A 15,744-nucleotide genomic window follows, 5' to 3' on the forward strand; every position below is an offset into this window, starting at 1 on the left:
GTTCCATGGGAGAAAGATGAGGCTTTCTGCTCCCGTAAAGATTTACAGCCTCGGAAACCCTGTGCAGGGTCACTATGAGTCGGAACCAACTCCATGGTACTTAACAACATACAGTTTGAACAGGTATTGTGAAAGAAATTCACAACCCTGATTCACACCTTTGCTGATTCTAACCCTTGAAGCATCCCTTTGTTTGAATAATTGCCTCTTGACTTATATACATGTTTTGTATGAGTACACTAAGTGTTCTGAAATTCCCATTCTTCCCAATGTTATCCATAGTTTGTTATGATTGATATATTCAAATGCTTTTGCATAGTCAATAAAACACAAGTAACATTTTTCTGGTATTCTCTGATTTCAGCCAAGATCCATCTGATGATATAAGCAATGATATCCCTCATTCTTTGTCCTCTTTTGAATTCAGTTTTAATTTCTAGCAGCTCTCTGTCAATGCACTGCTGCAACTATTTTTAAATTATCTTTAGAAAAGTTTTACTTGCATGTGATATAAATGATATTGTTCAATAAGTTCTGCATTCTGTTGGGTCATCTTTCTTCAGAATGGGCACAAACATGGATCTCTTCCAGTCAGTTTTCTGGGTAGTATCTTCCAATTTTCTTAGCCTAGACTAGCAATGCTTCCAATGCTGCATCAGATCTGTTGAAACATTTCAATTGATATCCCGTCAATTCTTGAAGCTTTTTTTGTTGTTGTTAATGCCTTTAATGAAGTTTGGACTTTTCCTTCAATATGATCTGTTCTCAATCATTTGCTACAACCTGAAATGAATGAACATCAACCAATTCTTTTTGGAACAGAGACTGTACTTCTATGACCTTTTTTTGCTGTCTCCTGCATTGTTCATTATTTAGCCGTTGTTGTTGTTAAGTGCCATCAAGCTGGTTCCGACTCATACTGGTGCTATATAGGACATCCAAGGAGCAATAGGTGGGTTTGAACCACCGACCTTGCTGTTCAATCCAACCTACAGTTAAATGCTTATCCTACAGTGACACACCAGGACTCCATTTAGCCTACTGCTGTTGTTAAGTGCCATCAAGTCGGTTCTGACCCATAGCGACCTTGTATAGGGTTTCCAAGGAGCGACTGGTGAGTTTGAATCACAGACCAGTTCAAGGCCTGAATTGTTTTCATCAGATCTTTCAGTTTGACAATGCTGAGTGTATTCTTTCTTCCCTTTTGGTTTTCTAACTCCAGATCTTTGCACACGTTATTTTAATACTTTACTTTGTCTTCTAAGCTGCCCTTTGAAATGTTCTGTTTAGCTGTTTTATTTCATCATTTCATCTATGTGTTTTAGCAACTCTATAAACAAAAGCAAGTTTCAGAGTCTTTTCTCACATCTACTTTGGTATTTTGTTTCTTTCCTGTCTTTATAAAATTTTACATACTTCATATAATGTTCGTGATGTTATCCCTTAACTTATCTAGTCTACAGACATTAGTGTTCAATAAGTCAAATCTGTTCTTGAGATAGTCTCTAAATTAAGGTAGCATATACTCAAGGTCCACCACTCATCTGTCAGTTTGCCATACTGTGGTAGCTTGTGTTGCTGTGCTGCTGGAAACAGTTCCACTAGTATTTTAAATACCAGCAGGGTCATCCATGGTAAACAGCTTTCAGATGAGCTAACAACTAAGAAAGACTAGAAAGGTGACATGGACCACTTCTGAATGTTTAGCCACTGAAAACCTTATGAATAGCAGTGGAACATTATCAGCACCAGAATACTGAATATGAAAAGTTGTACATACGGTAGAGTCAGAACTGACTGGACTGCACCTCACAACAACAACATACTCAAGGTCTTATTTTGACCTTCTTCACCTTCAACCTGAATTTTCATATGAACAATTGATGTCTGTTCCACAGTCAGACCGGTGCCTTGGTTTGGCTGATGATATTGAGCTTCTCCATCATTTCCTCCCAAAAATGTATTCAATATGATTCCTTTGTATTCCATCTGGCAAGGTCCATGTGGATAGTAGCCATTTATGTTGTTGAACAAGGTAATGGTAATGAATAAGTCATTGATCTTGCAAAATTCTATTATGCGATCTCCATCATCTCCAAGGGATCCTTCCTCTGTTTCCAGTTTTCGCATTCCAATCACCGGTAATTATCAATGCAAGTTGATTGAATATTTGGATCAATTTCAAACTGAAGAAATTAGCAGAATTCAATTTCATTGTCACTGGCTTTAGTGGTTGGTGTGCAAATTTGAACAATTGTATTAACTAATCTTCTTTGTAGGGATATCCTATCATAGTTGGCATTGTACTTCATGATAGATACTGAAATGTTCTTTTTCACAGTGAATGCAATGCCATTCCTCTTGAAATTGTAATTTCCTACATAGTAAACCATATGATTGTTAGATTTAAAAAATCATCAATATAAGTCCATTTCAAGTCATGAATACCTAGGATATCCATTTGTATGTGTTCCATTTCATTTCTGACAACTTCAAATTTTCGTAGATCTGCATTTTTAACATTACATGTTCTGATTTTTAATGGATGTTTGCAACTGTGTCTTCCCTTTTTTGAGTCATGCTTCATCAGCATATGTTGTTGTTGTTAAGTACCGTGGAGTCAGTTCCGACTCATAGTGATTCTGCACAGTGTTTCTGAGGCTGTAAATCTTTACAGGAGCAGAAAGCCTCATCTTTCTCCTGCAGAACGGCTGGTAATTTCTAACTGCTGATCTTGAGGTTAGCAGCCCAATTCATAACCACTACACTACCAGAGCTCCTGAAAACTTTATTCTATCCACATCATTAATTCTACTTTGAGGAGGCAACTCTTCCCTAGCTGTATTTAGAGTGCCTTCCAACCTGAGGAGCTAGTTTTCTGGCACTATCTCAGACAATGTTCCACTGCTATTAACAAAGTTTAAAGTGGCTACTGTAGGTTAAGCACTGGACTGCGAACCACAAATCTGGCAATTCAAGCCCACCAGCCTGTCCTCAGAAATCCTTTGCAGGGTAGCTATGAGTCGGAACCACCTCGACAGCACTTAACACCAACAACAATCCCTCAAAAGTGGATGGCCTATTCCTTCTTCTTGGAATCCTGATATGGTGTTCTAGTACAATCACTGGAATGCTAACAGCAAGGTCGGCAGTTCAAAGTCACCAGCCACTCATTGGAAAATCTATACAGGGTCACTATGAGTTGGAATCAACTGGACTGCAATTAGCAACAACAGTAACTCCTTCTTCCTAGTCTGTTTTATAGAGTCCTGATGTGGCACTGTGGAATAATGTATTGGACTGTTGAATTGCAAGGTCAGTTTGAACTGCAAAGTTCAAATTCACCAACTGCTCCTTGGAAATCTTATACAGGGTCACTATGAGTCAGAACTGGCTCAAAGGCACTTAACAATAGCAGTCTGTTTTATGAGTGATCCTCTTGGTATTTTAAAACACCAATGGCATAGTTTTCAGCATCACCACAACACGTAAAGCCACCACAAAAAGACAAACGGACAGAAAAGGATGATGTTGCTGTTGTTAAGTGTCACAGAGTTGGTTCTGACTCATGGCAATCCTGTTAGGGTTTTTGAGGCTGTAAATCTTTGCCAGCCAGAGCAGAAAGCCTCATCTTTCTCCCAAGAAGAGGATGACGGTGGGTGTCAAATAATCATGGTATTTAAATTCTGTTGTATACATTTAAAAAACGGATATAACTATGTTACTTTAAAATTGTAGTAACTAAAACACTTATAAAATAATATTCTCTGCAACTATTTACACTTAGGATGAAATACTTTAGCTACTGATATAAAAATGTAAAAGTTTTTCAATCTTTTGAGGAGAAGCAAGCAAAAAGAAAACTACTGATTTAGGAAAAAGAATCAAAAAGATTCCATTTGATTAGATATGAGCCTAGTGAGAGAAAAAGAGAAAATGCCGAGGGCCAAAGTTTCTGTCTTGAGAATGGGGTACACCATTTACACTGAAGATGTATGCTTATGGTAGGATATAAATTTGATTTGGAGCACTCAGTTTACTGATATGGAAAATCCTACAAAAGGAACAAGTCTGAGGGAAAAGAAAAGGAATTCAGTTTTGGTTGAGATAACAGTCACACATCTGTATGGGAGTATCAAGAAAGAATTGGTATATATACAAGTTCAGGAGAGAGCTCTGAACCAAGACAGAAGCTTGGAAATCACTACATACAGATATGTCAAACAGTGAGGCTGGATGGGATTCTCTAAGTGAATTAAAGTAGACAGAAATGTGATTCAGAAGACTAAGCTCTGTTGAGGGCTACTGGTGTGGCACTGTAGGATAAGCACTGGACTGCTAACAACCACCATGCTGGTGGTTCAAACCCAGTTGTGGTCAGTATGAGTCAGGACAGACTTGTTGGCATTTAACAACAATCAGCTCTGTGAAGGTAAAGATGGTGGAGTTCAGGAAGAATCAACAAGAGAGACCTGGAAGGACTAGCAAAAGAAGAAGAAAACTAGTAGAGTCTGGTATCCTGGGAGCCAAATAAGGAAAAGATTTCAAGGAGGAAGAAATCAGTTGTCAAATGTTGCTGACAAGCTAATTAGGAAAGAAAGACAAATGCTGTGTAAATAAGAGATAGTATTTGCATTTACAAAGCAATTTAATGAAGAAACCTGAGGTACAGAAAACATTACTTGTCTACATCTAGATCTTGAAGGTTATTTTGAGTTGCTAAATCTCTACACATTAAAACGCGAAGTAAATAACACTTCACACATTTCAAAACTTAACTATTTACTTTATTATTATTGTTGTCATCTTACTTACCTATTATAATTGTTGTCATCATAATGACCCTGTACAAGGTATGTTGTTGTTTAATGCTGACAAGTTGGTTCCGACCCATAGCGACCCTTGTACAGGGTTACCAAGGAGCGGCTGGTGAGCTTGAACCACCAACTTTGCAGTTCAAATGACTTTGCAGTCCAGGCTATGGTTTACAATGGAAGCCCTATATCCATTTTGAGTCTAGACATAAATTTAGCTTCCACTGAGTTCATTCTGACCATTGAACTGCAATGTAAAAACCTTTGCCCTCAAGCAGAGAGTGTGTTTGAAAGTGGATTACCACCACTCCCCTAGTAAGCCCAGGAGGGGCAGCCTTGCCTTAAGGAACTTCCCTGGGCTGTTTCTTTAATGAAAATTGAGGTACCAGGGCCACATGATCATGAGTCATACCCAGACCAAAATGGACGGAAGGCCCCAGAACCAATTCTTTAAACTTTTGGAATATGCAATAGTGTACATATCCTAATCATGTTCCTTTTCCTGCTTCCATAGTCCCTCCTGTAACAATCCTGAATTGATCTGCTGCAGATCACGATTTTATGATGAATTTCCTTTGTTTTCTACAATCTATAATTAGCAGTGTGGCAATGGATCCTTTGCATACCACAATGGCCTCATGCTGATGGCGTCTCCCTAATCCAAATGATTTGTCTCATCTTTGTCCTAAAATGTAATATTATTGTTTGTTGTTAAATACTTTGGAGTCGGTTTTGATTCACTGCAACCCCAAGTAGGGTTTCCAAAAAGCAGCTGGTGAGTTTGAACCACTGACCTTATGGTCAGCAGTCTAGTACTGATCCTACAGGAGTCCTGGTGTGGCCCTGTAGGATAAGCACAGGACCTCAAGGTCAGTTTGAACAAGGTCGGCAGTTCAAACTCACGACCTGCTCCTCAGAAATACTATACAGGGTCATTATGAGTCAGAACCAACTCCAAGGTACAACTGATCCTACAGCTCCACACCAGGAGATTTAATCATCTCCATAAAGTATTTTAATCGGGAGTCTTTTTTCCCCTAGAACATTATCATATAAGCAGTTAACTTTTATTTATTTATTTTACTTTTTATTGTGAATTGGGTACAGGTTTGCAGAGGAGAGATACCAGTTTTACAATCAAAAGGTCATACACTTTGTTTCATTTCAATGACTGAAATACACTCAGTGTAATATTACTTATGTCACTTCCTTCCTGTGTTTCTTCCTTCCATTCTTCCTTCTTTCCCAACCCTTATGCACTTTTCCCTTAGGTAAATGCTATCTTTTTTTAAAATCTCAAATGGTTGACCATTCTATAGTGTGCATACCTTACTAATGATGCCTCACTAAATATCATTCTATTGCTTGGCTGAAAAATTGAGTCATTGGGTGAGTTCAATTCCAGACCTGAAGGGTGGCCAAAGGTCAAACCCTTATCTAACGAATAAGCCTGGTCTTTTTTTATGATTATGAATTTTTCCCCATATTTTCTCACACTCTATCCAGGACCCTCCAATGTGATCCCTTTCAGATCAGTTGGCACTAGAAGCTGAACACCATTTAGTTCTTCTGATTTCAAGGTTGTGGTGACTGAAGTTCACATGTTATGTAATTCATTAACACAACTCATTGTTTATAAGTGTCTTCAATTTTCATTACTCTTCTTTCCTCTAGACAGGGAGACACCGATAGTTGCACCTTAGATGGCAGTTTATGAGCTTTTAAGATCCCAGTCACTACTCACCAAAGTAGGATGTAGAATATTGTCTTTGTGGTAGGTGGTTAATTTTTAACATGACTACTTAAGACTGGAGTCCTGACGTGACTGTATGACAAAGCACTGGACTACAAGGTTGGTATGAACCACAAGGTCGGTGGTTCAAACTCACCCGGCACTCCTTGGAAACCCTATACAGGGTCAGAACTGACTTGACAGTACTTAACAACAACAACTTAAGACTGATTGTGCTCATGCAGATCCTACATGTAGCTCAAAAGTGGGTGATTTGAAGAGAACAAGAGGGATAGTACGTTATGAGTCAGGGTTGTATCCTTTCACCATACTTAATTCAACCTGTATTCTGAGTAAATAATGTAAGAAACTGGACTAAATAAAGAATAAAGCATAAGGATTGGAGGAAGACTCATTAACAACCTGAGATTTGTAAATAACACAACATTGCTAGCAGAAAGCCAAGAGGACTTAAAGCATTTACTGATGAAGATCAAAGACTACAACCTTCAGTATGAATTACACCTCAAAAATCCTCACAAACGATTCAAAAACAACATCATGATAAACTGAGAAAACATTGTTTTCAAGGATGTCATTTCACTTATATCCACAATCAAAGCCCATGGAAGCAGCAGTCAAGAAATCAAATTATATATATTGCATTGAGCTAATGTACTGCAGAAGACCCCTTTGAAGTGTTAAAGAGCAAAGATGTCACCTTGAGGGCTAAGGTGAGCTTGATTCAAGCACAATTATTTTCAATCACCTCAAAAGCATGTGAAAGCTTGAAATTTAATAATAAGGAAGACAGAAAAGAACTGATGCCTTTGAATTAGGGTGTTAGTGAGAAATACTGAATTGGACTGACAAAAGAATCAACAAATCAATCTTAGTTTTTCTAAGATTGATTTGTTGATTCTTTTGTCAGAATGCTCCTTAGAAGCAAGGGTAGTGAGACTTAAATATAGTCTTATATACTTTGGACATGTTATCAGGAGCAATCAATCTCTGGAGAAGGACATTATGCTCGGTAAAGTACAGAGTCCATGAAAATGACGAAGGCCTTTAGTAAGGTGAATTGATACAGTGGCTACAACAATGGGCTCAAACATATCAATGATTATGAGGATGGCACAGGATCAAAAAGTGTTTATTTTGTTCTGTTCTACACAGGGTCGCCACTAACTCCAAGGCATCTAACCGCAACAACATAACATAATGCTAAGTCAATTACCACCTGACTGCCACTGAGTTTGCTGTAGAACATGAAATCTAAAGGAATTTTGCTTTTGAACAACGCAGGCCTTGCAGACCTTAATTCCATTCTGCGCTTACACTTAAATGTTCAGATGCCCATTTTTCTTGAGTACTTCATGTACCTATGACAGCTGAACTGCCAGTTAGAAACAGTATATTTAAAAGTAGATTTGGGGGCCACTTCCCCCAGTCAGGTGTTGCAGGAACATTCCTAGACACATCCCCTTAGTGGTTGCCTAGTTGTGATATCATACCCTGAGAGTCTCAGACTGTAAATGTTCCTGTTTGCAATAGTAACCCTGCTTTCTGTAAGTCTCAAGTGCAAATGCGACACATGGCTGCTGCTGTCAATCATGACTGCAGGAAGAGACTGTGTTCCCTGTGCCTTATGTAAGGTCAGCGTGTGGAGACTGAACCTTGGAAAAACTCATCACGGCATCTATGATTCCCCTCACCCGGGTGATTTCTGTTTGCCTTTGTCTTGTGTTTATACTCTTGTCTAAGACTTAATAAATAAAGAATCTTTATGATATTTGTATCTTACAAGATAAGGTCTCTTTTCTCCCCTAAGACAAGTTGATTCAGACTCACAATGAACTTATATAACAAAGTAGAAGCATTCCATAGGGTTTCCAGAGGCTATAAATCTTGGTAAGGAGCTATGGTAGTGGTTATGAATCGAGCTGCTAACCTCAGGGTCAGCAGTTCAAAACTACCAGCTGTCCCACGGGAGAAAGATGAGGCTTTCTGCTCCCATAAATACTGATAGCCTCGGAAACCCTATACAGGGTCGCTATGAGTCAGAACCGACTCCACAGCTCATAACCACCACCACCACCATAAATCTTGATGAGAGCAAACATCCTCTCTTTTTCCTAAGGAGTAGCTGGTGTGTTTGCAGTTCAACACTTAACCCACTTCACTGTCAGGACTTCTCCTGAACCCACTGTTATTATTACGTGCCATCGAATCAATTCTGACTCATGACAACCCTGTATAGGGTTTCTGAGGAGCCACTGGTGAGTTTGAATCCCTGACCTTGCAGTTTAAACTAATCTTGTGGTCCAGTGCCTATCCTACAGCACCACACCAGGACCCCAGTGCTTATCTTACAGTTCCATTAAAATTCCTTGTTGATATGCAGGCTAACAGCTTATAATCAAACAACTGGTCCTTTGAAAGAGAAGCCATGGTAAATATAAAAGACATAACTTGATTCATGCCAAGTAGTAACATGGGTAATGCTTTGAATACTCAGTGTAAAACACTTTAATGGATATTGTTACTACAAATATGTTGTTGTTATTAAGTGCCGTTGAGTCAGTTCCGACCAATAGCTACCCTGTACAGGGTTTCCGAGGCTGTAAATCTTTAAGGGAGCAAAAAGTCTCAGCTTTCTCTAGCAGAGCGGCTGGTAGTTTCAAACTACTGACCTTAAATTATGGTTCACAGCCCGATTCGTAACCTCTACGCTACAAAGTGAAAACAGAAGGCTACTAAAAGAGCCAAATTCATCAAGTTAAAATGCATCCTTCTAATTGTCATCCCACTCTGCCTGAACCCCTTGGGTCAGTTTGGGTTCATTATTAGTTTGCAATAATTTCAAATGACTCCTTGGAGTTTTACTGTTATTTTCAGTGAATTTAGGAAGTCCAGAACAGGCCTTAATCATTTCATGTCATAAAACTCATAGGATCTATTATTAATTTCACGATTTACTTAGAGTGATCTTTTCAAAAGGCAATTCTGATCAAGCTAATCTAGTTACTTTACTACATTAATAATCCTATACAGCTTTCAACTGTTCTTAAAGAGTGACCTAGTCTGCTAACAGTCTACCACAACAGCCTTATCTCAGGCTCTTCGTTTTTAAAACAAGTCCTGCTCCTACCTACCTTTCTCAGGGCCTTAAATTCTTTCTCTTCTTTTCTTTGTTTTGTTAATTCCTACTGACCTTTCAGATAATTGTTTACTACTTTACTGTCAAGTCTCTCTAAGGCCTCCAGCCAACATCCATTTAGAAAATGAGGTTTATGAGACTGGAGGCCTAGCTACATCCAGTACTAAAAACAATGAATGACACATAGGAGGCACTCAATAAATATTTGAATATATACTCTAGAACTCAATACAAATATTATTTCCTTAAAGAACTCTTCCTTGATTTTCCAGTATGTCAGTAACACCAATTTTATTTTCTCAAAGCACCCTATACTTTTCTTGTGGGTCCCTGGAAAGATCTAGTAAAACCTTCTACAACACAATTCCAAGAGATGTTGCTACAAAGGTAGAAATACTAGGATCTTTCAGATTTCACACACAAAAAAAAAAATCTTACTAAAATTCCTACCCTTTTTTTTCTTGCCAAGTTGTTAGCTGCCACCAAATCGATACCAGCTCATGGCCACCCCTTAAGTGCAGTACCCAACTGTTCCACAGGGTTTTCAACACTGTAACTTTCCAGAAGCATATCACTGTCTTCCTTTCAGGTAGTAGCAGAGTGCTTGCACCACCCAAACTGTTATTAATTAACCCAGACATTCTCCCACACCTCTTCCATGTTAATTATCAAAGAGCAAACTGTGGGCCTCCTCCTCCTCTGAAAGGGTGCTGGGAGTGGAGCTCCCCCATGTAGGTGTTTCTCTCCTGCTCCCCAAACCTTCTTAACATAATAAAATGTTCTGACAGGGGAAAAAAAAAAAAAAGCAAATTGTGATGACTGGGGTGGGGAGTATTTAACCTGAATAAAATTAAAGTCATGATCAAAGCAATTAAATTAATTCTTTCCATTTTAGTTCTCCATAACAATTATATGGTCCTGGTGTGGAGCTGTAGGATAAGCACTGGACTGCTATCCACAGGGTACAAACCCAACAGCAGCTCCTCAGAAACCCTATGCAGAGTCACTATGAGTCAAATCTGGTTGGATGGCACTTAACAACAACAACCTAGTATTTGTAACTACTACAGATGGCAAGGCAACATAGGCACTGCCCTTTCTAGGACTAGTCTGGTAAAGAACAACTAAAAGAAAAGGCATCTCCAAAGGAAATACCAAAACACAACCAAGCCCACAGCTACCGTCTTGATTCAGACTCACAGCAACCCTATAGGATTTAAGGTTTCCAAGGTGTAAGTCTTTACAGGAGCAAGAATACCACAGCTGTCTCTTGAGGAGTATGGCTGGTGGGTTTGAACTATCAACCTTTCTTTAACAGCTAAGCACTTTGACCATTGGGCCACCAGGACTTGATTCCAATGGAAATATTAGGGACTGAAAAACCTGATAAAATTATTTTAAGACATGTTTTCCATGTGTAAAATGCTTACACTGATTTATCTCAGCACATAATCAAATAGTCCATGTGTAAGTAACAAAGGTATTTCAAATACACAAGTAATAATATACATTTACAAATATATCCCAGGCTCTTCTCCTTCCCACTCCCTCTCGAGTAATATGATAGCTTCAATGTTCTTGGGGAGTAGCGGTGAAGGCATTTATGTTTCTGCTCTTTTAGGAAGATACATAATTTAGCAGTAATGTTAACAATCCATGCATTATCCATTAGTAGAGCCATTTCAGTCTTTACTGTTTATGGTTCTGGATGTATTTTAATTCTCTGGGTGAGGTTCTGTTTAAAAAGTTAAAAAAACACATTTCTATTTCCAAAATTATTTTTCCACAAATACATTTTTCCACAGTGTTTGTGTATCTCCTTAGTGAAATAGTTAATGATTTCATTAAATGAAATCCCTTGCATTTTCAATGTTGACAATGGCAACTGGGAGAAATAGATTTCTTTTTTTCATAAAAATTAGTTAAAAGATGAAAATAAACAAAAGAGATTACTAGGTATTCTTCAGTGCAGTGTTACACACCTTCGATTACTGTCTGTTGACTATTGTGCTATTTTACAAATCTATAAAATTACAGACTTTTGTCTGGAATAGATGCAAATAACTTCTGTCCAGTGGAAAAGAAAATCCAAAAGTTATTATTTATGGTCCTGTGTAAGACTTTAAGAAATTTTTTATTTAATCCAATAATCTCAATATTTCTTTATTAAATTTCCTACAGTTAAGTCTTCAAATTTTCACTTAAGTGGTTTTAATGTCTTATTACTAGATCCCTCACTAAGTAATGAGTTGAATAAAATCATAGACACATGTTCATTTGTATTTGCACGCTGTTGTTAACTGCCATCCTGTATAGGGTTCTGAGGAATTGCTGGTGGATATGAACCACCAACCCTGTGGTTCAAACGGACACTGCTGTCAAGTGCTTATCCCTACAGTACCACACCATAAGAGGCATGATTTTACCTTTCTTTTTTATTAGTGTAAAAGATACATATAATAATACCTTTGCAAATTTACCATTTTTCATATGTACAATTTAATGACATCAATCACATTATTCAATTTATGCAATATTTTATTTTTTAAAATTATATTTGAATAGTTTATAGAGTCCACAGAGAAGGCCAACCTAACAGCCAATTAAACTACACTTCTTCTTTCACACATATATATTAAGATTCCTTACAGAACGAACTATGAGCTCAGAAATGCTATCTCATTTACATAAACCAAAATTTCAAACTTTAGAAGAATTTTCTATCTATATATACAACGGCTTCAAAAAGTTCATGGAAAACTGTAATTACAAGATAAATGAATTTTTGTGAACTTTCTGAAGCCTCCTCATACTGTAAACTCTTAGAACGAGGTCTTTGCTATTATTCATATTTGTATTTCAAGGATTCAATGCAGGACAATGTACCTAAAATATGTTCCAAAAATGTTAAATGAATGAATGAAGCAAGAATATATGGCACATGCTCAATAACAACACCAACTGGGAAATCGTACAGTCTAATTCTAGCAGCCTTTGCAACTTTTGGTCAGCTGGAAAAAGGAAGCCAAGTTCTGAATGCTTCCAACGTTAAGACAGAGCCTTCCTAGAAACAGCCGAAATTCTCAACGTACAAAGACATGGTTGGCAAACAGGTACCAGAACTTCACAGGCACTACAAATCTGCATTTTGCAATCCCCCATATACCACAAAATGACATAATCACAATCACTTTCACCATATATTTTCAAAAAATATGAAAAAAATTTCTATGGTAACATATCTCAATTTCGTAATATCAGTAAGTTAATACATTAAAATAAATTGCTTTTTGAAAATTCTCATCAGATTCCAAATATTTTAGATGTACTTATTCTATAAACAAAGGATACACACCAGAACCTGGTATGTTGCTGTAGGATAAGCAGAGGACTGCTAACTATGAAGTCAGTGGTTCAACCCAATTGCTACTCGGTTAAGAGTAGGCTACACACTGGGGCACCAACAACCATTTGCTCCATGAGCCAAAGATGAGGCTATCTGCTCCTACAAAGATTTACAGCCTCAAAAATCATACAGAGTGCCTCTACTCTGTCCTCCAATCTCACATTGTCACCATGAATCAGAATCAACTCAATGGCAGTGGATTTGGGTGGTGGAATAAAGCAATATAAGGGGACTTTCATGAACTCTTTGAAGCCCCAGTCTTACAGGAGCTACAAGGCACCTGAGTTTCAGGAAAACAATCACAACACACAAATGCAAAGTAACAAGTCCCAAAGCAATGAACTAGGGCTGAACAGTAGTCCTGGCTATTTCCATCTTCACCTGAAGAAGTAAATCTACCTCTTCATTTTGAATTAGAGTCAAAGTTATCTACACAATTAAGTTATACAATGCTCACTCGAATAGCATTTGTTATTAGAAGGTACTAGAGTCCTGGTGTGGTGCTGCAGGATAATGCACTAGACCACAAGGTCCATCTGAACTACAAGGTCAGTGGTTCAAACTCACCAGCCGCTCCTCGGAAACCTTACACAGGGGTTGCTGTGAGTCGGAACCATCTTGATGGCACTTAACAATGACAACAGTACTGTCTGATGATGTTGTTGCTGTTAAGTGCCATCGAGTTGGTTCCAACCCATAGCGACCCTGTCTGTATAGGGTTTCCAAGGAGCAGCTGGTGAGTTTGAACCACCAACCTTAGGGTCAGCAGTGCAGTGCTTATCCTACAATGCCACAGCAAGAAGGCAATTATTGTCTAAGCATTTTCCCCTTTGCTTTTAACTTAGGCCAGTGCCTTCTCACCACTCAGCTCAGCACACTTTTCATTTCAGTCCCTTCTCCTTGTAGTAGTTGTTAGTTGGCAAGTGAAAAGAAGAGCAACTTAATACTTTAGCACCTAACATAACAGTCCTGGTGTGTTGTTGTAGGATGTGCACTGGACTGCTAAGAGCAAGGTCGGCAGATCAAACTTACCAACCACTCCTTGGAAACCCTATACAGAGTCCCTACAAGTTGGAACAGACTGCATAGCACCTAACAAGAACAACATCAAGCTTCCCGTAGTCACCTCCAGCTTTTTATTGAAAATGCTGTGACTTGGTGCTTGCCTCAAGGGAGGTAACACCTTATAAGAACTAAGAAAATAGCAGAAAACCTGACATTCTAAATGCATAAGGAAAATCTGTTTATATCGAAAACACACTCCATTTCACTAATAAAAAAAAAAAATCAAGAAAACCTACTTTCCAAGTGCAATCTTTTAATGTTTTTTCATCGTTTATTATTTTTAAATGTATTTTTACTTCACACAAAAGATGGAAGGGCCTAAGTCTGCATCAATGGCAAGCTGAGTACATGTTCAGCAGGCATGACAGCGATTCCTGCACTCAATTTACATTCCATATATTGTCTTGATAAACGCTGGACTGTGAACCACAAAGTCCGTGGTTCAGGTCTGCCATGCACACTGCGGAAGACAGATGAGGCTTGCTGCTCCTACAAACATTTAATTAAGCCTTGGAAACCCTATACGGGGTCGCTATAAGTGGAACCGACTGGACGGCACGTAACAGCAACACGTTGTCTAGGCCTTACAAATGTGTTTATTACAAAAATCAGCGGCTGATGGTTATCTAAATTCAAAGGAAGACTGACACCATCTACAGGAGAAATGCACCCTAGCAATCCATGCATCCAAACTTGAAAGAATGTTGTTTTCTGGGCTGTCCCATTTTTGTCCCTTTTAACGACTTCAACTTGTAAATCACATCTAATTTCTCTAAGAGCAATCTCTGTCTCTCGTAGATAGTGAAACATCTTTTGCAGGAAGTGGGGAGGTGCTTTAAATGTACCTCAAGAGCTGTAAAATGGTTAAGAATAGTATGACTCATTGACATTTCACACATGTGAAACACATTCCTATTACAAAAAGCACAGCCTCCCAAGTGAGCGGACACCCTTGACAAGCAAAGTGTCTAGTTTAGGTACACCCCTAAAGAACTTTAATGAAAAGTAACTGCCAGCCTGGAAAATGTGCTCTTGTTTTGCGAGTTGCCTAAACACCAGCAGGACTTTCTCTTACCGAAATCCAGCCTGAGGACAACAAATTGGTCAACGGCGGAAGTTGCCTGACGAAACAAGGGCAACATGAAATCCAGTTTTATGATCATAACAAAACCTTCCTTCCGGGGCCAGGCAAAAGCTTGAGAAAACGTCTTTCTATATGCAACAGGCAAATATGACCAAGCCCCCACCCCGAAGCCAGACCCTCGGGAACTGAATACTGAAGGACATGCAGCTCCCCGTTAGTCCTTGGAGGGACAACACACGGGACACCCCGCCCGACTCAACCGACTCGGCCCCGGGCCCGGCCCCCGCCCCAGCTTCAGCACTGACCTTTCGCAGGGCAGAGACCAATAGTCCCCGCCATTTCGGGCTATTCTCTTCGCTGAAGAACTCGTATGGCTGCGGCGCCTGCTGCATGGCCCCGGCGGCAGCGCCTCCGCATCGGGGGCGGCCCTCGATCCGGGCCGGCGGCTTGACAGGCAAGGCGTGGGCCGCCTCGCCTCGCCCG

The 15,744-nt window shown here is 39.1% G+C and overlaps 1 protein-coding gene across 2 annotated transcripts in view; it reads right to left on the reverse strand.

The window, feature by feature from the left end:
* SOS2 (son of sevenless homolog 2 (Drosophila)) overlaps positions 1 to 15,736 on the reverse strand; it is a 129,564-nt gene extending 113,828 nt beyond the window's left edge. Inside the window, exon 1 of one of the 2 annotated variants that reach the window (XM_006872334.1) lies at positions 15,567 to 15,736. In XM_006872334.1, the coding sequence (XP_006872396.1) occupies positions 15,567 to 15,653 (87 nt within the window). In that variant the 5' untranslated portion in view covers positions 15,654 to 15,736. The remainder of the gene's footprint in view (positions 1 to 15,566) is intronic. The other variant, XM_006872335.1, reaches the window with a different exon arrangement.
* Between the last annotated feature and the right edge of the window lie 8 nt (positions 15,737 to 15,744).

This window comes from Chrysochloris asiatica, unplaced genomic scaffold (genome assembly GCF_000296735.1).
Source record: "Chrysochloris asiatica unplaced genomic scaffold, ChrAsi1.0 scaffold00194, whole genome shotgun sequence".
In the NCBI taxonomy this organism is placed as follows: Eukaryota; Metazoa; Chordata; class Mammalia; order Afrosoricida; family Chrysochloridae; genus Chrysochloris; species Chrysochloris asiatica.